The sequence below is a fragment of the Perna viridis genome, chromosome 10, assembly GCF_037379345.1.
Source record: "Perna viridis isolate PV_CMFRI_1.1 ecotype Kerala chromosome 10, ASM3737934v1, whole genome shotgun sequence".
Taxonomy (NCBI): domain Eukaryota; kingdom Metazoa; phylum Mollusca; class Bivalvia; order Mytilida; family Mytilidae; genus Perna; species Perna viridis.
This window is the reverse complement of record NC_142454.1, coordinates 22,890,130-22,916,165: the sequence shown is the minus strand read 5'-3', so window position 1 is coordinate 22,916,165 and position 26,036 is coordinate 22,890,130. Positions and strand designations below refer to the sequence as shown.

Here is a 26,036-nt window from a genome sequence, read left to right as displayed (position 1 = left end):
TACATTCTTCAAAAGTAAATTGATGACCCTTTTTCTCAAGGTACCACACCATTTTACTTGCACCATACTTTAAAATGGGGGCAAAGTACATCCACACATTTTTGGCTTAATAAAATTTTATTACCATTCTAGGAAGTAAGAGCAGTTACAACTTTTCAAAAGAAATTCAACATTTTAGGCTTATAACTGTGGTGTGACCAATCCATGAAAATCACGAAAATTGGTACCGAACCAAAAAAATAGTTCATCCACCTTATGTGAAAATAAGTTGATCCACTATATCATAATAGAAGTTTGAACTCTGTACCATATTTAAATCTACTTTTCAGTAGGAAATTATCTCATAATTGTGATTTTATATTGAAACTACATCAATTTAACATTGTGATACAAACCTCTCTCTCTGTTACTACTACTCTTGATTGCGCAGTTACTGTCTGAAATTAAAATAGAAAAGTAGTGAGTTGATATAAAGATAATTTTCTATTTACATAATACTGTTGTTTTTTTTTTTTACCAAACCATCTTTTGATTCAAATAACGGCAGCAGATTTATTTTAATTTATTTAACATTTTAGTTATCATTTTAGAATAATTTTACTTCACATTTTTGAACATTCAACAAGTGCAATATGTCATTTTTCAAGCTTCACATGTTCATGAATTTTAAGTTTTTAATTTGGCAACAAGTAGCTTCAAATATGATTTGAATAGGAATTCATTTTTTCCCAGAAATTTCTTTGTTGATAAATATTTTTGATATTGCTGCCAAATGTCATAAATGTGTCATTTTTTTGTAGATGATTAGAATGTATAATCATTTTGAAACTTCAAAATTTGAAAAAAAATTGTATGACTCCCAAATTATTTAAATATTATTTTATTTTCCCTTTTGCTTTTGTTTATTGTTATCATTTCTAGCAGTAATGAAAAATTTTTTTAGATGCAAAGTATCTAACTGCTATGATGAAAAGAGATAGTGATGGAATTTAAAACATTTTTTTATGCATGGACATTTTCATTTGAAAGGCAGGTCCTTCAAAATTTACATTTTGGAGAAATTTTGTGAGGTACATATGAGTGTGATGTGCTAGAGCAAATGTTAATGCATTTTGGTGGCGGTTTATCATGCGACTTAGTTTTACTGAACTATTCTTTATCATTGAGTTCCTTTTTTACATAATTTGTAAATGAAAGCACATCGGAATGCATATAACTGTAAATGTTAAAATGTGAAGCTGTAATGGTAATTTTTGAAAATATTTGGAACTTCATTGATTTCTTTTATGACCTAAATATTTTCTATTTAAAATATTTTTTTCATGCGGAATTTAAATTCCTGGTCATACCAAAAAATTCAGAAAAATGTAAACTCATGAACAATCATGATTCCATGAACAGTTTAAAAAAAATCAATTGACACTGTTCACCAACAAATTTCTCAGATTTGGAGAACTTTCTATTTTCTATTAACATATGTGGTCATTGTGCAAAACGTGTGATTAGTGGTTTTACCATCTTGTTCACCAACTGCAGAGTGTGATTGGATGTACAAGTTTTTAGGTGAATGTAGGAAGGCTTTTTCTGCCTGATGTTAGTCAAGTGACTTCTCGTTATATATTGATCAGATCTGCTCTGTCTTCCTTGTTACATAACAGTAGAACCTGGTATGTATAGGATGGAAGAATCAGTATGAAATTAGTCTGACCCCATTCTAAAATTATAGATGAACTGGTTGATTTTTTTTACGATTACATTTACATTTTTTTACCTCCTCTTTTCAAGCGCAATTTCTTAGAGGAGTAAATATTTATTTCTAGTGATATGGAACTAATAAATTTTAGTGTCACTTGGTGGATGGAACTATTTAGGTCTGCAGATCATTACCTTTCCAGCAAACGATTCAGGTTATTTTGAGTGTAGCAGAAATGGCTGAGTATTTCTGATTGGTATATTATATTTATGGTACAAAAGTGTTCTAAGAATACATTATTGTTGAAGGTTTCAGTGTGAAAAAAATGTATGAAGAGGAAAGCTTTTCTGTGAAAAAAAAAAAGAATGTGTATGTGTGTATTGTGTAGTTTCATAAATATATATTGTATATACAAAGAATTAGTGTTGTAGTTTTGTTCTTCCAGAGTTTACTAATTTTAGGCTTGTGATAAAACATATCAGGATTTTGACACTTTGACAATCATCTGCCTTTTGCTGCAACATGTCATGTATAGCTTTTTGCTTCAGGCAGGCAGTTCAATGTCCAATTTTCCATGCCCCTGTTAATTTATTGAAGCTGTTTCAGACTTGATTATGAGAAAATTTGATTTTCAATTCTTAATGTGACATTTAGATCAGTAATTTATTTACAATAATAAGATCTTAATTCTGCTCAAATTTGCCCTTAAAAACTACAGAAAAATATTGTAAGTACAGTCAAATCTCAATCTAACACAACTCTTTAGTTGAACCACTTTTTACACAAGTGAATATTTCTTGTTATTTGCTATCAATAACGTGAACACTTAGTATTTCTGAAACTAATTTTGATAGTCCCTTCAAGGGTTCTACAAGTTTAAATCCTGGCTCTGGCGCCACAAAAAATTAAAAAATGAATCTAAGAGTATTCTTAACTTCCATGATAATTCCAATCTTAAGTCTTTGAAAATAGGTGACTTCACAAACAGTTAAGAATTTACCAAGATGTAAGTAGTTTTTTCAAATTTTGTGGCGTTGGAGCCTGACTATACATATATGAATACCTATTGTAATATATTTGTTATGAAGACATTCCAATGAGAACTAATTATTGTTAATATCATGATTGTGTTTGATTTGTTCAAGATTTATCATTGTTAATGTGTAATTTGTGTTTCAGATTCATATACTTGTTTTAGAAATCATATTTCAATTTTGACTCATCTTTTAATTTTTTTTAAATCACATTTTATATCATCATATCATCAATAAAAATGTTTCTTTACATTTTTTGTCATTTTGCAAAGAACAGTTTTGAATTTCTTATAATCAAGTTGCTTCGTAGCTAGTACATAAAAGTCAAACTCAAATGTTGGACAAGTACAAAGCAGTTTGATGAATTGATATGAAATTCTTGTTCCAAGTTACATGAAATATCGGTTGTGAAGTTCTAAAGGGTCAATCATTTCATTTTGAGGGGGGGAGGGGTGGAGACTTAGAAGAATTTTAGAATTAACATTTTTATTTGATCCTTTGTTAATAAATATTTTGATCTTGAAGATAGGAAAACATTTGATCTAATTAAAACTACTCATAATCTATTTTAATCGTTGTCTATTGGAAGAAATCTTCCAAGTCCCCCCTCAATATCAAATGGTTGTCTCCTTACCTGTAACTTAAATCTGTTGATCAACAGATTAAATTTCTTACTTGGAAACTATTAGCAAGAAGAACTTTTGAACTTGGCACTGATCGATGAATAGATGATGACATAAACAAGCACTTAAGTCTGGTATGATCAAATTAAAAAATACCACTCATTCTAATACTTTTCGTATGCTGCACACATGTTTCAAGGAATATCCTCTAATCAGTAGCAGTAGAATCAAATACATAAGGAGATCTAAATCCCAAAATATCAAAAAAGGAAGCCGAACCCATCACTGAGCAGTACAAGGAATGAAGTCTTGATGCGACGAGATGATGTCTCGAAGACACATGTTCTAACTGAATCATCAAATATTAATAGGATAATTAATTGGAAGAAGTGAATATGACCGTGAGTGCCAAAGAACGTCTAGATTTAACGAGTGTACGGAACTTGTCCGCACACAAGTTAAATCTTACTGTGTTCTTGGCATGAGATAACCTATTGATTATTCAGATTTCCTCCATTATCGCTATTTTCAACATAAGTTTTAACTTTTGTGAAAGGCAGATTGATATCAAAATATCAAAGTTGTGACGTTTTTGCGGGAGAAATTCAGAAAGTGAAGTTACTGAATTTATTTCACAGTATGAATAATCAAAATTTATTACACTAGGAACATTAAAAACAACACAGCTGTCTGTATAATACAAGCTGTTACTCCAGTTGATGTAAGACCTGGACAAAAAGCCCACAATTGGTAGAAACCATCATATGGAAGCTACATACTATAAGTTTAAAACAAAACATTCCCCTGTAACCCATGCTCTTTGATTTTGATGTCTGAGAATTGTCCTATTTTTATTCTTCAGTATTCTTTTGCCAATATTTTACTGACAGGTTCATGACATGGGACAGATATGTACTTCCGTACCAGTTTATAATTGATTATTCTTGGTTTCAAAACTTTATTAAATGCACTAAATATGTAAACACTATTTTTGTACCAGCAGTATTACCACAAATTTTTATATTGGATATTTTCAGTAGGATAGATGTTGAATACAAAGATCCTGAAAAATGTGTACCTCTAAAACTAAAAAACATTCAAATCCAAACCACAAAATATAATTTTCATGGAAAAATTGAAATTAAGTGCTCTGCAGGGACAGCTTATTAGGACCGAAAAGGTTGATTCCTAGACAGTTGCCACAAGTGTTGAAATAAGATTCAAACTTGATACAACTCTGACTGAATTGTAATTCAGTGTCTGACAAACTGTAGGTTCTGGATCAAAATGAAACTATTAAAAAAAATAATAGGTAAAAAGCTCCCGAGAGTGGAAGTTGATACTGCTGCATAGGTCAAACCCAGAACAGTCGAGACTAGTATGGACACACTATTAAAGCACAATACAGCTCTGAATTTGTCTTGTGATTACTGATAATTGACACAGAATCGAAGTTGCATTTTTTTCGTCCCTATTACTCGTACATTTTAGGTCATGACACCTAATATTAACCCCAGCCATATTTTGGTGGTATAATTTCAATGAGATGGATACATTTTTACTATTGTCAAGACATCAGGATGATGTTGGTTCTGACCCGTAATTCTAAATCCGTTAAAGTTCCTGTCTTACCTTCCTTTTATGGTATGCTACCTGTGGAACAATTTCGAAGAGGTCTATGCACTTGTACTCAAGTTATTTTCTTGACACTAAATGTTTATGAACAACAATGACCACAGCGTCATATCATTATACAACCCTTATATAAAAAAAATACCTGGATAAGATTTTATATCCATTATCTACATACAGAGGTTAGGTTTAGAACATCGAAGAACCCTTGGAATAATTTTTTCTTGAATTATCAAACATTAATTTTGGACCCTGTGGACTAACCTTCCAAAACCTAAAATGAAAGGGTTGAATGCAATAAAGAAAATTTTGACCTCAATGTGAACTAAATAAGAACCAGGATTCAAAATCCATTATATGGATGCAGCATATTGAGTTACCCCAAGAGTGCACTTGTTTTTTTAAAATCTAACTATATTCTTAATTTTGAACAAAATTGAAAACTGAGCCCAAAGTCAAATTCTGAATCCACTGTATGATTCTCCTTGTCAAAGAACCCAGTAATACTAATCCCATTGAAAAATGTTGAGAAATAAGTAAATTCTATGCAGTTTAATACAAATGCTTGTTTTGGCCCCTAATTCCTAAATGCTAACCTCCCTTTTGTACAATAGAACCATTTGGCAAAATTTCAAAAGGATCCATACATTTGGGGACATAACTTTTTGTAGATTTAAACTGGTCTGAAGTTGGCATGTCCATCAAATTCTAGTAGTCCTTATTCAGCTTGTACATTTGTGTATATTCAGTTTCAGCTATCAACTCTTGTTGTGCAATATCATTGAAATCCATACATTAATAATTGAACTTGTTGACAGGAATCCAGATAAATGCTTGTTTCGGTCCTTCATACTCAATTATGAATCAACCAAAGGCTTCACTTTGCTGTATGGAATCTTGTGGTATGATTTCTTGATTACTCAAGTTACTGTCTGGAAAAAAAAAATGCTTCAAGATGGCAACTGCAGCATACAAACATTGAACAAACAATAATTAGAAGATCCATATATTGAGTTTTGGGATAGCTGTGATGAAATTCAGATAGAGAGATAGACAAACAAGTTGATTCCAACTTACCATTCATTAAGTATGGGGTATAAACATTAAAATATTTCTTTGTGAAAAGCAACTCTTTCCCTCACTGAATGCCCTATTAACTGATCTATTGACCTCTTTCCTTTTCCATTTCACATATTATAAATCATATTGCACATCATCATTTAAAAAAAGACAACATATTTTAAAACATTTTAATTTGAAAATATCAATTTATTTTCATCATATTCAGAAGCGAAATATTCCTCCGTCTTCTGAGAAAATAATAAACATATCACATTAGCTTAAAACTGCATACAATTAACATATTAAGATTGGTTACAAATAGACCTACATAAATGTGGTGTATTTTTACAATAAATGTCAATTGCATAACAGATGCTGTCACTTTCATAAATAAATGATAAAAATAGTAAATTCGTTTTAATTTTATGATGAATAAACAGTAATGTCATCACTCTTTGAATCTTATATTGGTCCCATTTGTAGATGTAGTGAAAATATGCTACCTGGATATCAATAATAGAGTAATTTAGATACAACAGATTTTAATTTTCCAATGAATAACTTTCTTTTTTAATTTAAAGGGCAGAAACTTTAAATTAAAGACTACAAAAAAGCAGTGTCCATCTCTTTTATACAAAAAGAGCAAATGTGATTAAGATCAAATAAATAAAAAACCTGAATTTCATTTCTTGTGAAGTTTACCTGTGAATCAAATTAAAAAAATATTGAAAAGATTATGGGGTTCATAAAATCAAATTACAAGAAAACCAAATGTTTCACTGAAGACTTGCATATTGATAGAAGTATAAAACCATTTCCTCATTTTAATCCAAAAAATGTCTTAACTTTCCTCATTACAAATCATGACTTACAAAACTTAAAAGACAACCTACAAAGAAATCTTGAATTATTTTCTGTGAACTAAGTTTTTATACCCATTTAAGGAGGTAGACCTAGGGTAAGGCACATAACTCATGAAGTCATTGATATGTTTGTATCATATTCAATTTCGCCATAGCCTATCAAGCTTTCATTTGAAACCAAATGAAATCAGTCCAGGTTACTTTGATGCTTACATGATATTGATGTAAAATGCTGAATACAATCGTTCCAATGATTTTATGAGTTACACTGATTACACCTTAACAAGGAGAGGTTTTAATAAGTTCTGTTTGAAAAACAGAATTACTGATATTTATGTGTATGATTTTCTCCTTGTCAAAAACAAATGGACAAAGTGAGCAGAAACAAAGAGAAGTTTTTGCTCATTTACCATCTAGATTAAGAAAATAAACTACTAGTGAAACCACTAAGGATGATAACTCCCAAATAGTGAACAAAACATACTCCATTGAACTTTGTACCCAATGTGCAGATTTGCTGACTAGCTTCTATAAACTAAAGAATAATTTAGACTAAAATCTTCCCTATTTTTATCATGTATTATAGCACATACAAAGATGATGTTCATGGGATAAAGTTGGTCTTTCCTTGATAAAATAACCCTTACCTGATGAACTTCCTTTAGTAGTTAACTGGAAAATTGAAAATGAGATTAAAACTTGATATCAGACATAGATTTAAATGCCTACGAAATATATAGAAAGTTAAAATCTTGTCAATAATTGACCCATTAACTACCTGGAAATGTTCGCCAAGTGATGCTCATTTAAACAAGGGAAGACAAGCTCTATCTTTTGAACATTATCATTGTACATGTTGTTAAGTGTAATTCAGACATTTTAAATTGATCAAAATATCTTGCTATGATTTATTTTAAATTAATAACTTACCATATCTATTACAATTTGCATTGCAAAAAAATGAAGAACATGTTTCAGGGTTAAAAACCTTATTCATAAAGATTCTCAAACATATGTATAACAAGGACTTGGTTACAAATCAATGAATCAAAATGACAAAATATGAAAATGATAACTACAATACAATTATTGTCAGAGGTTCATCATAATGAGCAAATGGCAGTGGAATGTTCTGATTGTACAAACTTTTACAGCACATCTACTGATAATCCTCATGGGGTAGAGTCGGTCTTCCTTTCATTAAATGACATTATGAATGATGCCATGTAATGAATATCTATAAAACAACTTCAAGTGTTTTTCTGAACAGTCATTATCTCTACAGATATCTGAGGTAGTTAACGGGACAATGGAGATGGTTTAAACTTTCCTTTAGACAAATCATACACCCATGGCAACAGGTGATACCATCCATTTAACTACCTAGAGAAGTTCATTAGGAGATTGTTATCCCCCTTTTTGCATCACCTATCTGTCTGTGCACCTCTTTCAATTAAAGGAAATCAACTCTATCCCCTGAATATCATCACTGTACTGGCTGTAATGGGAGATAAAATTATAATTTAGTGTCAATTACAGACATAAGGCCATGAAAAAAATACCCCTGAAACAAGCAGACATTGTAGAAGGCATAAGACAAAATGTGATTACATGAATTCTCTGTCAATATACTATATCCATATTGCTGCAGAAATCATATTAAAAAAATCTTGTGCATCCAGTTTTCACATAGAAACCATATCAATATCCTGTAAAAATAACATGAGCTTACCTTGATTTTAATGTGAAGATCATGATTTTTTACATGTTTTTCAAGGAAAATTTGCAGAAATACATTTAATCTAAAATAAAAAACAAAGTACAGTTTCAGAGCCAGTGTTTATTTGATGAAAGACATCTTAATATCAATTTTTCAACTCACTAAAATAACATTTTGAAAAAAAAATTTTTTTAGTTCTTCGAAAATTTCTACAGGTTTGGAGTCATGGCAACAATGCATTAGAAAATTTAAATGCAGTTTGACAACAAATATATTGCAAATAGGATGGATGAAAAAGAATTCATTTCATTATGTTTATATCTTAATGAGTTAATCCCCTTTGACAGATCAGACCCACATGGTTAAAATGAACGGTAATTGTATGCACTGTAATTAAGGTGTATGTTATCACTTTAAGTACAACATCAGTGTTTATAAGCATTATCTTATAGCAGATGTGATAATGATGTTCAGGAGAAAGAGTTAAGTCTTCCTTTGGTTAAATGATGATCACCAGAGGTAGTTGAAGGGGATTTATACTTCCTATCTGACAATTCAATAGATATTGATCTCATTTTCAATTGTCCATTTAACTATCTAAGACACTTCATCAGGTAAATGTCATTTTATCTGAACTGTATCCCAGGTAATTGTCATTTAATCAAGACTATATCCACTGAACATCATCAATATAAATTGAATTTCACATCATGTTTAAAAAATCAGATGCTTTTTTTTGAAAAATGCCCCAAAAATCATATTTCCTGCAAAAATAAATCATTTTGATTGTCAAAATATATTTTTGTCATGTAATAAAATGAAGCTAGTCTTTAAATGATAATAAAAATTAAAGATAATCACAATCCTCATATTTAGTTACAGAAACTTTGTTTTAGTTGAGTCTATGTACTTTATTACATTTTACCCAAAAAGTTTATTTTCTCTTAAGGCAGACAGCATCTTACAAAAGTATACATGCAACTACGATGATTGTAAACAATAGTAAATACCAATTTTTTAAAGCTGAATTTTTACAGCAAAAGATGTTTTTCTTATAATGAACTATTTTGAAAAGAATTGAAAAACTGATCATCTATTTACCTTTTTGTTTTCTTGTGTGAAAGTACCAATCACATACTTAATGAATAGGGGAAAAATGAAATTTGACTTGAATACATTAACAACCTAAACACAACTTTTTACACAATCACAACTTATTCAGTTTTCACTTCAGCAAAACTTGTTCACAGTTACTAAATCACAACATATATACACAACTCCTAAATAAGGGTATCAACAAAATTACATATCACTAATCTGATCTATAATCAAGTCAAGTCCAAAATAAATCTGGCAAAATAGATATTTACACCACTGGAGCAGCTGGTACAACAATGGTCCTGACTTGGTACAAGCATTTCAATTCACAACTTGTTCAATATCCTAAACCCAAAACATCAGTCTAACTCACAACTTAAATACACTGATTACTCTTAATCACAACTTTGTGATACACTAACAGTAACACTGGATCTCAATGAAGCATAAAATGACTGGAGGTTGAAATACCAAGAGAGACAACTCTTTCATAAAAACTTTTTAAGTGATTATTTATTTTGGACAATTATTCATCTTCCATTTCGAAATATTCAAATTCTCAATAAAGCATTTCAATGTGTTACTGAATAAAAATAGAACTTCAGGAAAAATATAAACAAACAACACTTGTGATTATACCAATTTTTACACTTTCATAAATTATGGGACTGAAGCATTAAAAATATAAACTCTGAGACAAAACTAGATATTAGGTGTAGTTCCAAAAAGTTTTACAAAAAATAAATTGAAGTTATTTTTGTAAAGAAAATACCATTGTTTCATGGCACACACTGTTTTGGATTTTTCATAACTATGGAATAAAGAGACAGATCTCTACACGTGTTTTATCAATGATTCAAGATAACAATTCAAATAGAAACACCAACAATCTAAATCTCATATGAACCTAACTAGGGCAACTTCAAAAAACAAACTCTTAACATTTCAACGCAACACTTGTAAGATCGGTGGGACTTACAAAAGTTATAATCCCAAAAAAAACATTATTGAAATTCTTTTATTTGAAATTACTGATTTAAAAGAATATACTTTACAAAAGTGTGCAACTTAACAAATTTCCAAGTATATCTGTATAATTAAAAAGAGCATTTTTCAATTAACATTTAAGCATGATTAATTTGAACTTGCCAGAATTTCTCACATGGTTTTTTATTCAAATGTCATGAGACAGTAAAAAGGATTTCCGTGTTCCAGGAACATTAAAAAAACATTTCAAGTACAATATCTGTTACAAATTTTGATATTTGGATTAAAATATTAGTGAAAAGAAATATTGAAATACATTCTGATCAAGTACAACTGCAGAAGGGAAAACAAATATCAATACACCTACCACTTGAATAAAACATTTCACACACATAAAACATGGAATTATACAAGACTGATATCACATTCACTCAACATAAATACGCAAACATAAAACAGGAAATATAAACTGTAAAAACATAACAGCAGTATTGTACACATAAAAAGATAAACATTCACAAATAGCACTATGATAGCTCTCTAATTGTAGGTTAAGTAATCACATGATTTATGTACAAATTATGATTGGTCAACAAAATCACATGATATAAATTAACAGGCTAATAACAAATCACATGACCACAATGTGGTTTCTCAAAAGTCACAATATTTTACAATATGGCTGGATTCCTGATATTTTTAAAGAGAATAATAATGAACTCACAATGTACACAGAAAGAAACTTTTCAAAAAGACATGTAGAATTACAAATAAAGCGTTGAACAAGACATTTGATTGGATATAAATAAGTCATATGACATAGGATACAGAAATGTACTTGAAAAACAAAAGAAGTATATCACACAGAAATGATCGTTTAAAAACAAAGTTTCTTCCCTATACTTTGTAAAATAGCTGTATTGAGTTTTAACTATCAATTATGATTGAGCATGGGTGACAAATGGAGCAGAACCTACAATGGAAGAACGACCATGTGGGAAAAATTATAAACTTCAACGGTCTAGAATGTGAAAGATGCTTTAATGCACACAACTTTACCAGCAACTTGATTAGTTGCACATAAAATACACTAATGAATATTTAAACTAACTTGTAAATAGTTGGAATATCTATCAATGGTGATCCCACAACCATGTAACAAAAACATTACAATTTTGATTTTTAAAGCTATTTGAGTAGACTTTCTAATGTTCAAAACAGATAGATGATCCAAACACAAGTTGAGTAAATTTGATGAATTACATGCAATCTTGACACTAATGTCAAAAAAAGGAGAAGATCTAGGTTATTCTTATCCAAAACAAAGGGTTGTCATTGAAAAGTCTGAGGTTTCATTACAAAAACCTCTTCAATTTATTGACTAATGTAAATTGATAAGTTTGAATATTCTCATTTAAAACTTGATGACCAAAATATAGGATTATTGCATTCAGTTTTTCGTCGGCAGAAATGTTGGTGTTTGTATATTGTTAATAATAAAGCCCAGTTAATAATGTAAAGTGTGGATTTAGAATTTAATGGTCATAAAAAAACAGTTGAATATTTAGAAATTGATAAAAAACTAGAAACTACTTTCCCAGACATTATAAAGAGATCATGAAACAACCCCCCCCCCCCCCTTATTCTTGAATATATATTTACAATCTAAGAGTATTATTTGATACAATCATATTCTGAATTCTAAATTAAATATGATTCCATTTTTTTGGGCTATTTCCCTCAATACAGTACCAATTGAAAGTTTAACTGTTATCTACAAATTCCATGCTGAGAGAGGAAATATGTTTTAAAACTTGAAACTAAATTTGTCATTTCATAGTTATGGCAACAAGAGAAATAAAACAAGTGTCTTGTGTCAAAACAATAACAACATTAAACTTGTCTTCACAACTTAAAAAAAAATAATTGTAGAATACACAACTTGATTTATTTTCATTCTTTTCTCATTTGAAAGCTACGACCAATAAGTAACAGTTGAAATAATAAAAACTGAATAAAAACACCAAAACAAAAAGAATTGAAAGACATGGTATTCATGGATTGTGGTTGGTTCACATTTCAGTGTGTTCATAACCATTATTATCATGGGAATTACCATTTCTAAAAATAACATCACCATTTCTATTTTTAGAGGATTCAGCAACCTCTCTTCTATCTTCAATAGTATTTTTAACATCACCATTTCTTTTCCTTGTTGTAACATCCTTATCAAACACATCAGGACTAGTTGCTCTACTTTGAGCATTGTTTGTCTCATCTTCTTCCAGAGATTCTCGCTTTTTCTCACGCAACTCCTCCTGAGCTTTTTCCCATAACTGTGCCTCTACAATGAGGTCAGGGTTTATTGTCCTTGTTAACACTCTTATCACAAACCTGTAATGAAAATTCAAACCACAATGATTAAACCCAGAAAAAAAAAGTTCCATGTTCTTCCGTGTATTTCAATACAAACATGAAGTTGCATGCATTGTCATGTTACACTGGCAAATACTTATTACATGAAATTCATGTTAAATGAGCATCACATTAAATTCATGTGAACATCACATGAAATTAACATGATTTTCATGTGAAATTCACTTAACATGAATTTCATTTGAACCATTCATACAAGTTTTATATAAAGGCTCAATTCACCAAAATTTCACATGAACTCTGTCACAAAAGTGTTTTTGCTCAAATCAGGTGAAAATCATATAAAATAATTTTGCCAGTGTAGGAGTGACAGAACTACCTGATTTGTAGTAGGTAGTGAGATGTAAATTGCCAGTGTAGGAGTGACCTGCCTACCTGATTTGTAGTAGGTAGTGAGATGTAAATTGCCAGTGTAGGAGTGACCTGCCTACCTGATTTGTAGTAGGTAGTGAGATGTAAATTGCCAGTGTAGGAGTGACCTGCCTACCTGATTTGTAGTAGGTAGTGAGATGTAAATTGCCAGTTAATTGATTCTGCTATAGAGTCGAGTCCTTGGTGATGGAGGCGTAAGTCAAATCATGTTCTCCCATTACATTAGGTATACTCCAAATTGTACAGGAAGTTGGTATTAGATAGCAACCAAAATCTCTTACATACATAAAACTACGTACCAAAGAAGTTGGTTCGTTAAGGGCAAAATTTGGCCTCAAAATCAAAGTCTATCTGAAGAAAATTTATTAATGTTTCTCATACATGCCTTTCAAACTTGGCTAAAATTGAGAAAATTTATTAACAAGGCTGGAAAGCTCTACATTTTGTGTATTTTTTTTTTCTTTCTTTTAACAATGGCCACATGCATGTTCATTCTCATGCTTCATATATTTTGTATATCATTGTCAGTTACAACTCATGTGAAATTATTTCGAGTGAACAAATACGTGGCCTCTTCCATTCCACACAAAAAATTTCAATTTTCGTGGATAAGGGAAGAAAAACAAGTTCGTGGATTCTTGAATTTATGGTTTTGAAGATTTCAGTATATACATCAAATGGAATCTACTATTCATTGGGAACTAAACTTCATAATTTTGCCTACCCACAGATACCACGAAAACTGGTACCCCAAGAACAATAGTACTTTCACAGTAACCATTCATTTTTTTTTTTTTTTTATGAAAATCCTACCTTGGTAATAAACATGTCAACATAGTCAGTATGACCGTGATGAAATGGATGGGCTGAGTCATGGTATTCTGCATTACCCAGTACGGGTTAGATGGATGGTCGAATGAAAACCATATGGCATTAATGACAATTGCAAACAACCAAAACGATAGGAAACTAAGGATGGTAATCAACCACTGTGGCCATATCTGGAATAAAACATATATGGTCAAATTACACACAAACTTTTTGAAAACAGAAGATTATACGAAATGATGGATATTCATTTATTCCAATTTTACATCAAATACTGATTTATCACCTCCAATGGAAAAAAAGTTTTGCTAATGATATAGTGAAATTTCAAATAAGGAAAAAAATTATCAACAGTTTAGGTCTGACAGGTTTGGAAGAAAAGAAATAGATTGTATGATTTTTTAAAGCATAAAGCTATATATTCTGGTCAGTTGGAAAAAGAGTTAAATTACTAGTGAACCAATACTGAAATACTATTTTTCAACAAGTTGCAAGATCAAACCTTACCCATGAGAATGTCTCAACGCCATTATGAAACAAAATAATTAAAACAAGTCCTACAGTAGTTGTGGTACCAAACTCCCACACTCCTGCTATGGAACCACTATAAACCTGGAATAGTCAGAAAGTACATCTTGAACAGATCTATTAAATTTGAAAATCAACAATTAAAATCCGTAATATTCAACTAATTCAGCCATGTAACATTTAAAACTGGCATATTTTTTAATGCTCTTAAAGTCTATATTGGCATATTTTTTAATGCTCTTAAAGTCTATCTCTGAAAACTTATGAATCAACAATTTCAATGAATACAAAATCTGGGTCGTTCAGCTCAAAACCGAATAGAATACACTGCAGTGAATTACCATTTTCTATGAGTAGTTAGAAAATAATTCTAATGCAACATCCATTGAAATGTATTTCCTTGAAAAAACCAAAAATTTCAGGACATCAATTCCACAAAAGACTATCTCAACTTATTACAAATGCAGAGATTTATTTTTTAATGTTTTTAATTGTTATTTTTAACAGATACATATGACATTTTCATTAGTTGCTTTTGTCGCCATCAATCTAGATTTCACAGTGGCAAATATTCTTTTACAATAAACTAATTTTGTCACAGTCAAATTAACAATTGACACTTCCAAATCTTCAAATACAACATGGTGATCTCCTAAATAATGTCCTAAATTCTGGAAAGGCAGAGGTATACACAATTGTGGCACTTTGCTGCATGTAATATCATCTTGAAGCATTCCTAAAAGTTACATTGACTGAGGCAAAAAATCAATACAAAAATTGTGTGGCTATCATGAATTATAACCTGAATTAAAATAAGACGTAATAAGTAAGAAATATAAAGATTTTATTGAAAACTCACCAAATGATTAAAGAAATATAAAATTGCACTTTGGTACAAAGCATCAAAAGCTGCCACGAAAAATGACTTTCTGGTATACATCTGAAAAATTGAAATAAGCATTACATGTATTGTTTCATTCAGATATCAAATCATAGATATGAAAAGAAATTTCTTCTGCCAAAGTAAGAGACCAACCCATAAGATTTCAATCAAAAACGTTTAGCAAACAGTTAACTATTTGTTTCATATACATTAAAATTATACAAATTAAGTGTATTGCAGCTAATCCTATGATTGTAATGGCAATATCCTGAAATATGGATCACATTGTAAAACCTGTATAAACCTTTTACGTATCACTCTCAAAAAAAACCCCTATTTTTTTAATACAAACCTCATTTTTTGGTCCCATTTTATAAATTTTTGGGAACTGCAGCAGTGTTTCAGCAGATAGATCTCTGTCCAGAACACCATTGACAATTGGAGGTAAAGCAGTATACAAAACGGTTAACTATTTGTTTCATATACATTAAAATTATACAAATTAAGTGTATTGTAGCTAATCCTATGATTGTAATGGCAATATCCTGAAATATGGATCACATTGTAAAACCTGTATAAACCTTTTACGTATCACTCTAAAAAAAAACCCCTATTTTTTTTAATACAAACCTCATTTTTTGGTCCCATTTTATAAATTTTTGGGAACTGCAGCAGTGTTTCAGCAGATAGATCTCTGTCCAGAACACCATTGACAATTGGAGGTAAAGCAGTATACAAAACGTGTTGTAGCATCAGATGTATACTGTCAAACTGTACTGCACCTGACCAGCCAGCAAAAATCTGGTACCAAAATATACAGAATACAGTCACCTGTGAAAAAATGAAAGTAGAAAATAAAAGTACAGTTAAGTTAGATCAAAACTTCAATAGTTTTAAGAAATAGTGAATCCTAATATGTGGGGAAAAAACAAATTATTTCCATTCTTGACAAATAGGGAATTAAATCAGAAAATCAAAGAATGCCGTTTAGTAAAAAGATTTTTTACACAATTCAACAAAACAGATTTTTGAAACAAGTTAGTCATGCAAAGAAATCTGAGTATTAATCCCTTTTGTAACCAATGTTTCAGATGACTTCACCTGAACAATCCGACCATACTAAACATAAGTAGAGAATAAATAAAAAATCTGGCCATTTAATATTGTAGTTCAATATATTCCCACTTTAGATCTGTTGGAGAAATCTTAGCCAGTGATTAAAAATGCATGTGACTTTTCAAGCACCAGGCAGTGATTAAATTTCTGTAAGTTTCCCCACCATATTACAATTTCCACTGTTTCAACAGATTTTATGGGAGAATCCCATTCTCATTATGCCTATTCTTGATTTAAATTACTTCTCCATTCTCTATGGTAAAATTAAGAAATAATTCATGGAGGGGGTAGATTTGTACTCATTTTAACATAGGTATGGCATTTATATCGATTATTTAACACCCAGGGACAGTGAGGTGTTAGTGAAAGAGTAATTAAGGGAACCAAGGTTAGAGCGGTAATCAAAAGAATGTAATCCAAGGACAAAGACCAGACATGGAAAACAGACATACACAATAAAGAACATAAAGTAACTAAAATCATACATACAAAGTAACAAAAGTAAATGAGCAACTCGGACTCCACTAAAAACTGGGAGCATGGACCAGGTGCAAAAATTAATCTATTTTTAACTTACCAGACTTTTGTAAAACATGAATGATGAGAATCTAGCTAATCTTGTATAACACCAATGACCATGGACAAATAACAACTTCTGTAGGAACTTGAATCGTGAGATGGCAAAGTCAGAAGCCATAACAGCCTGCATGCCCTCTTGACCTGATATTCCTACGCCAACGTCTGCTGTTTGTATCATACTAACGTCATTGGCACCATCACCTATTAAAATCATCAGCAAACATGTTCATGTTGTGATTTTCAGAAAGTATAAACTATAAACATGTGTAGTTTGCTCTAAAACTGAGAATACTTTGGTCTTCTGAAGTGAAAATATTTCACATTAAAATCAGTATAAGAGCTAGCTCAAGCATATAACTATTAATGAATTTAGGTGAGATGAACTCACTTCATACCTAACTTTTCAATAAACAACCTAATTTTTTTTCCAAATTCATAAACCATAAAAGTTTACTTTTTAAATATAATTCTTTGATACACAAAGCAATACCCACAAAAAATAAGTCATTTTGTTTCAATTTAGTTAATATTTACTGTAAAATATAATTCTAGAAAGTCATGTTAATATACCTATTGCTAATGACATTTTCTTTAAATTATCCATAATCAGTTTTACCACCAGGCCTTTCTGTATAGGTGTCGCTCTACAGCAAACAACAGATTTACACATCTGTGTCAATCGTAAAAACTTCTTTTCTAATGCCTTTTCAAGGCAAAATGCTAATGTTTTGCCATCTACCACCAGAGCATATTCAGATTTACGTCCAGTGCTACGTAGAGATCTTGTTGAACCAAGTTTCTTTCTTGCACTGAGTGGTCTTGGTGCTTTTTTGTCTTTTTCAATCTCTCCCAGTTCATGATCTAACTTATCTTCAGTTTCTTCCTACATGTAAGAGAAATATACAAGTATTATTTTCTTGTCATAATATTTATTTTTATTTCATATTCCTCATTTTCATTCTTAAGAGAAGAATTTCAAAATAAAAACAGGTCTAATTAAATAATTTCCCTACGTTCATCCTCAAAGGTATGGGTTGAATAAACAAATGCTAAATATACAAAGGAACTGATATAATTTAGCTTCAGAATGTAATTAGTTCTTAATAGCTTTTACTGTTAATCATTTTTTCAATCAATATTTTTATACCAACCTTATTGCTAGCATTAAGAGTAATCAGAAGCTGTTCTTCTGAGAATAGTTGAGATGAGTAAGCTATTTCAATGGCCGTTTCCTACAACAACAATAAACAGATGTTTAGACCTTCATAGAAAATTATTGTAGTACACTCATTAGTGTGGCAAAAAGTTTAACATTAAACATCCTTGTAATTTTCAATTTATTTGGTTTCAAGTACTTCTTGTATACAATTTATTTTAAGAATAAGAACTTCCTATGTAAATTGGTTCTAATGATGGTGATTACAGGTTACTCTTTGACTCATGTGTACAGCATATCCTAAATCATTGGTATTGCGTGTATTTGTTCATGCTGGGTACAGTAAAATAAGGCCATTCAGTGTCAATTAACCTCTGTAACTTTATTGGCAATGTTCTACCAAACACATACCTGTTTATCTCCAGTTAGAACCCAGACATTGATGCCTGCCTCCCTGAGTTTAGCTATGGTTTCTGGGACCCCATCTTGTAACTTGTCTTCTATGCCAGTAGCACCTGTGATATGTAAATAAAGAAGACATGTATTTTCCAATAGATTTATCAGATACCCTCATTGCCATCAAGGATAAATTGAAGCTTATCAATTAAATGATGTAAATAGACAGCTATCACCCAAATCATTAGAGATCATAAATTTTCATAACAGTTTCTGTGGTGTTATAGAATCTAAGAGAACATGTTAGAATTTCTTCCCTATTAAATCAGCCTGATTTAATGTGAACAGTCAAAAGTTTCTCTTTCAGTCTTTAAATCTCACATATCAAAGGACCATTTTCCATCTTGGAGCATAAATGGTCTATAACAAACTTAACTACAATAAACCAATTCCTTATCTAGTAACCATAATCATGTTCTTTCCTTACCCAGTAACCATTATCATGTTCTGTCCTTACCCAGTAACCATAATCATGTCCTTTCCTTACCCAGTAACCATAATCATGTTCTTTCCTTACCCAGCAACCATAATCATGTTCTGTCCTTACCCAGTAATCATAATCATGTCCTTTCCTTACCTAGTAACCATAATCTTGTCCTTTCCTTACCCAGTAACCATAATCATGTCCTTTCCTTACCCAGTAACCATAATCATGTTCTTTCCTTACCCAGTAACCATAATCATGTTCTGTCCTTACCCAGTAATCATAATCATGTCCTTTCCTTACCTAGTAACCATAATCTTGTTCTTTCCTAACCCAGTAACCATAATCATGTTCTGTCCTTACCCAGTAACCATAATCTTGTCCTTTCCTTACCCAGTAACCATAATCTTGTCCTTTCCTTACCCAGTAACCATAATCTTGTTCTATATCAAAGGCTACTAAAGTATACAGTTTTTCAAGGGGTCAACTTAAGTCATGCATGAAAGGTCCAGGACCCAGTTGCAAAAAAATCTCAAACTGAGATTTTCCTCAAATCCTTCCTCAACTCAAATTTTGACCAATCGTATCACTTAAAATTGAAGATTTTGCAAAAACATTGACCATTTCTTACCTAGTAATTCAAAATCTTGTTCTATTTCACAGGCTACTTCAAACAACTTTTGGTCTCTATCTTGCATAGAGGATTCTGCTTCTTTGTATTTCTTCTTCCAATGTTTATAAGTTTTCTTTGATAATATCTATTAAAACAAACTGTTGGTTTAATCTCCAATAGCAGATAATTCATACATTTCTGGATGAAATAACTGACCGATAAAACATACCTTGCTTAATACTAGATTTAAGACTCTCAATATATATTGTAAGGATGCATTTACTTTCAGTGATTACGGTAGTGTTCTATGATAAATTTTTAACTAGTATTTTCTGTTTAAATATTTTTATATTTAATACCAACTACTGCAACTGATTTTTTCAGTGCACGTGGTCCGAAGAATCAGGCAAAATGGGAAAAATCAGAAACATGCATGTCAAAACCCCACTGATCTGACGATAAAATATCACTCAAGGATGCTATCTCTATTTGAAAAGACCATTATTCGATTTCTGCATCATTGGATTTGCTCAGGAATTTTCCAACAGAATCTTAGAAAAATGAGGCTCATGACAGAGTTATCTGCCCTTGAAATATTCATTTTCAGTGCATTTCAATGAAATTGTAACTCAATGGTCCAGCATGATATGGAAAACATTGTCTGTTTTCCTTGACAGTTGGTGCAAATTATCAAACTATACTATCAAAATGATGGTTTTTTTCATACCATGTTTCACCTACTGCCTGATTCTTAAAGAGACTGACATTTAATTAACACCTCTAAAGATTACTGTGAAAGTACTTTAATTTGTGGATACCAATTTTTGTGGATTAGAGAAGATACACAAGTTTGTAGATTCCTGAATTTGTGGTTTTTAGGTTTTCAGTAAACACTTCAATGGAAATCTTCTTTTCGTTGAGATCCAAATTTTGTGGTTTGGCCTACCCATGAAAACCACAAAAATTGGTTCCCCACGAACAATCATACTTCCACAGTATGAAGCCAAAAAAAAAAATATTAACTAAAATTTTGATAACCCTTTAAAAAGAAAATTTACTTTCAAATAGTACAGATATTTACCCTTTTCGCCATACACAATGTTCGCAACCCTTGTAAGGCATAGTTATAAAGATGGTCTTCAGTGTCTTCTACTATTTTTTTGTATTCTTCATTTTCTAAACAAAGCAAAAGGTAAGTTAAGTACAATCTGAACATATTGCAATTCTGAAGAAATAGTGATTAAAACCATACTGTCTCAAAACCAGTAAGCATACAATAAAAATTCATATAGCTTCTGCTATTATATAATCAAGTCTTTGTTCACTTTTAAATATTTATATATCTCATGCATACATGTATCTTTCATTTTATGATATTTACATTTTGATGAACTGTATGAGCTCCCCCCCACTCCATCCCAAGAAAAAAACAACAGTAGGATATGACAAAAACTGATATTTAAAAGTTGTAAATCTAGACACTGACATTTCTTTTTTTTTTGAAATTTTGATCCTTTTAAGTTTTACTGGGATCTTTGTATTACACTTGGTTTTCACTAAAGAGAAATATCTACCACACCACATACAAGTACCTTTATATTTTTTGTGGAGAACACTGAGGATTTGGGAGTCAGCTCCCTTTGTCAGTAAAATGATTTCTTTGGTTGTAGGATGTTTGACAATCACAGACATTCGCTTTCTTGTAGAATCAAATTGGAGGATATGGAGCAAATCAAATTCTGCATCACCTTCGCCTAAAACAAAAGACATGATTTTACTTAAAAAAAAATGAAAAAAAAATGGAAATATATACTATCAAAGTACTTTTATTCCTGGGTACCAATTTTCATGATCGAGGAGAAAATTATCACTTCTTAGATTCTTAAATTTGTGGATTTGACAACTTCATCAAACAAATGAATGGTTAATTTCCTTTTCTTTGGAAAATAAATGTTGTGGTTTTATGAACCAATGGAAATCATGAAAACTGATATCCCACGAACAATGATACTTTCACAGTAATTGGAAGTGTTGAATACGATACAAAATCCTCATTGGCATAAATACAGGGCATTAATGGAACATCAAGTGATACCCTGCCACGTAATGGTGAAAAAGGGGGATGGCAAAATGTTCAAAATGACTTAATTCGAAAACTACATTTTGGATTTTGCTGAAAATGAACTTAACCTGTATTCCATGGCAGTAAACGGTTGTGCAAAGCTTGAAAAAAAATTCATTGATTCGTTCTTAAGTTACTATCTGGAAACCAACGAGGACAGATACTAAACTTTTCATAATGCCTTGTCACTTCTTGCGACAGAGTATAAAAAATCATGACAGGAAACAAAGGTTTGAAGCATGAATTATCACCTTAAACTCTAAGTCAAGTATTTTTCGTATAATTCAAATAAATCCAACATGGAATGTATGTTTTGTGTTACACCACAATTGCAAACATAATTTTGTTTACCAATATTAGGAATTTGTCAAATGAACATATTGAAAGTAATGAACTTTCATTATTTCTTGATTTTTGCACAGTACCAATATTTATTATCAAACGAGGATATATTAAGACAATAAAACAATTAATTGCCACATACATGTAATAAAAACTTCATTTTACCTAGAAATTTCTTTTGAAATGACCACAGAAATCATTCAATCGGTTAATATTCTAAAAAATCAGCTACCAAAATTAAATGTCGTCCTATAACTCTATGATAATGCTACGAAAAGTGATTTTGCAGTTAATCATTTTAATTTTTAAAAAGAAATACCTGGCAGGTGAACAGTGACTTTTCCATGCGATCGTTTTTTGAGACAACAGCCATAGGTTGCAGCAGCTCTGACTAGAGCAAGCTCATCAGGACTCTCAGCTTCAAATCTGGTTTTGGACATGTCTGACCATATTGACGATCCTGTTATACTTCCCTCAGATGGAGTATGCAGTGGAGAATCAGCACCTCCATTCATGAATGCCCATGACTCCGCGACAACTGGCAGTCGGACTGGTTTTTTAGCATCGACATCACCACTAATTGTTTGTATTGGAGGTAGGTGGCCATTTCTTCCCATAGTTCCATTACTATTTCTTTTCATTTTGAGTTTGGCCTGACGTCTCTCTTCTTCAGCAGACATGTGCACATTACCACTGTCGTCCATCTAAAAAGGAATATTTATAAGTCATCAAGTAAGGTAAAGAAAAATAAAGTGAAATCTATCTAAACCAAACCCGTCATAAGTCATAAACCTGTTTATACTGGTACTTTTGTGTACTGTAAACCAGGTCATTTTTTGCCCCATACATTTCCAATGTCTTTGGCAATCAATTTACTTTCACACAGTTTTGAATTTGTGATTTTTTTCTCAAACTGAATTATAATACTCTAGGAAGAAAATATTCAAATCAATTTCAATTTTCATGTTACCATCTGTCTGTCAAAATAGCAAAAATTAAATTGCTGCAAAAATTTCATGATTTTTACAGTATATCCTGCCCATTAAGAACTTGTGTAATCAATAAAAAAAAATACCAAAAATCAAACAAAATTGATCTTAGCCTGATAGGGTTTATTGTTTAGAAAGATTATCCTCACCTTTTCATAGCCTATCTATGAAGAGATTTTAGTGGGTGAAGATTGTTATAATAATAAATAGGAAAGGTTTGATGTGATTAATTCCCTATAATATTAAATGCCTGTAAATCTTTTGCTCTCATTTTAAAAGATATGAAGAGTTACTTGTGCACGTTTTTTTTTAAATATCTACTTATAAAAAAGAAAGTACTACATTCTTCTGTGGAAAGTTAAGGAATTAGTGATATTCTATCGTAAACAGTATTTTCTAAAGAAAGCCATTGTTTAATATATCTGTAGAATGATTAAGAATTCAAATCACAAGAGGAAAGGAAAGTTGATTGAATTACCAGTATTATTCAAAGAGAAATATCACTTATCATTGCCAACTATTGTCTATGCATGAATTTGCCAAAGAGTAATCTAGGGAACCAAGTTTATAGCGGTAATCAAAAGATTGTAATCCAGGGACAAAGACCAGACATGGAAAACAGACATACACAACAAAGAACTAAAGTAACTAAAATCATCCATACAAAGTAAAAAAGTAAATGAGCAACTCGGACTCCACTAAAAACTGGGAGCATGGACCAGGTGCACCGGTAGGGTAAGCGTCCTCTGCTTTTCTAGAAACACCCGCTGAGTTGCTCATAAAAAGTCAAGTCCGGGGTAGACAAACGAGGAAAGGAAAACTATGACCCGTTGAAGAATAAATCAGTTTTCATGGTGCTGATGGATACATCATAACGATCCACGAGTTCATGATGACAACCATAAAACTTCTGTAGTGATGACTTCAATCTTGTAGCAACATACCCCTGTTCCAGAAGCCTATTTGTTAGAGTTCTAGCATGATACAAAAAGTCTGCGTAGTTTCAGCAAGCTCTGGCATAATGTATGAGTTGTGATATGAACACTCCATACACAGGAGCTGAAGGGATGTTGCCACAGATGAAAGGAAAATTGACAATTCTGAATGAAAAGTCATCACGTTTGTCGTTAAGTTTGGTCAATAGTTTTCCTTTACCATCGATTTCTAAGTGTAGGTCAAGATATGAGGCTGACTTCACAGTGTCTGTAGTATCCTTTATCTCAAGTTCTTTTGGGTAGATGCGATGTATCAAATCCCCGAAATTAGGATTGTTTAAAGATAATACGTCATCTATATAGCGGAAACTGAGATTGCTGTTCCATTCTGTAATCATACTTAACATATTATAAAATTGTGAAGAAAAAAATCATGAGTGTAACTATATTTTGGTATATATTTAAAGTAAGTCTGCTTAGCAGAGCAGAAGTTAAAGTAAAGCAATAGTTTGTCACTTGTTACCAACTTGCAAAGTAAGTAAGCAAGAAAAAAAGTTGGTTTTGTAAAATATTGTTTACAGATACACATCAAGTTGACAGAAACTTGAAGACTTTAACTAATAAATTCTATTCCAAGCTGCCTGAAAATATAAGACTAAAGTATGGTTTGATTTCAATTTCCTAAACATGACTTAACCCCACTTATTTGGCAACATAGTTACTATCTAGATAATTAACACACATGAAAAAAAACCAAAAGAACTTTAAGGAGGTAGACCTAGGGTAAGGGACAGTGAATCAGTGATATGTTTGTATCATATTCAATTTCACCAAAGCCTTTCAAGCTTTCCTTTGAAACAAAATAAAATCAATCCAAATTACTTTGATGCTTTCACGAGATTGATGTAAAATGCTGAATACAAACGTTCCAATGATTTGTAAAAGTTGTGTCCCTTACCCTAGGTCTACCTCCTTAAAAAACCAAGAAGTTTCATGCAATTTGGTTCCAAGGATGACTCTTTAAAATCTTCTCAAAGTTAATCAGAAACAAGTATTTAGTTGCATTTAGATTATTTTGGGAAATAAGTAAGAGAAATGTGTTGAGCTAACCCTTTCTATTTTGGGTTCACCTTGACCATAGGTAGTTGGACTTAGCATAACACTTCCAACTCATCCTGTCAAGCTTTTACAAGTAGGGATATATACATCTTATCACAATTGGAATTATCAAAATGCCAAGATGTCCCAACGACATTTTAAGGTGTAATAAACTAGTCTAGTCTTTGTTTCAAGCAGCAGGAATATAATCTACCAATTAATTCCATTATTGGCCTAATGTGTTATATATAATATATTCACGTGTCTTGACTCCATGTGTAATTGCTGATATTAATGTGTAAATAGATACTAAGTCAGAGTATAATATATTGTGTGTTTTCTAACATGAAATAAAATTTTGGTTATATTTACGTCATATTAAATGACATTGTAGAAATAATAATAATCAAAATTATCCTTGCCGACTAATGCAATCTTGAAGCTGAT

The 26,036-nt window shown here is 31.2% G+C and overlaps 1 protein-coding gene across 7 annotated transcripts in view; it reads right to left on the bottom strand.

Moving 5' to 3' along the window:
• Positions 1-6,218: 6,218 nt before the first annotated feature.
• Positions 6,219-26,036, bottom strand: part of LOC148605004 (phospholipid-transporting ATPase VD-like) — a 46,039-nt gene continuing 26,221 nt past the window's right edge. For 5 of the 7 annotated variants that reach the window (XM_088550657.1, XM_088550661.1, XM_088550658.1 and 2 more), the window contains 9 exons: positions 22,887-23,271; positions 21,696-21,857; positions 21,185-21,279; positions 20,122-20,248; positions 19,022-19,125; positions 18,606-18,686; positions 18,025-18,337; positions 17,453-17,655; positions 16,336-16,590 (listed from right to left, as the gene is read on the bottom strand). In XM_088550657.1, coding sequence (XP_088406783.1) covers positions 16,351-16,590; positions 17,453-17,655; positions 18,025-18,337; positions 18,606-18,686; positions 19,022-19,125; positions 20,122-20,248; positions 21,185-21,279; positions 21,696-21,857; positions 22,887-23,271 — 1,710 coding nt within the window. In that variant the 3' untranslated portion in view covers positions 16,336-16,350. Of the gene's footprint in view, positions 13,107-14,333; positions 14,522-14,855; positions 14,961-15,735; positions 15,817-16,335; positions 16,591-17,452; positions 17,656-18,024; positions 18,338-18,605; positions 18,687-19,021; positions 19,126-20,121; positions 20,249-21,184; positions 21,280-21,695; positions 21,858-22,886; positions 23,272-26,036 lie in introns of those variants that run through there. The other 2 variants (XM_088550663.1, XM_088550664.1) reach the window with 1 other exon arrangement.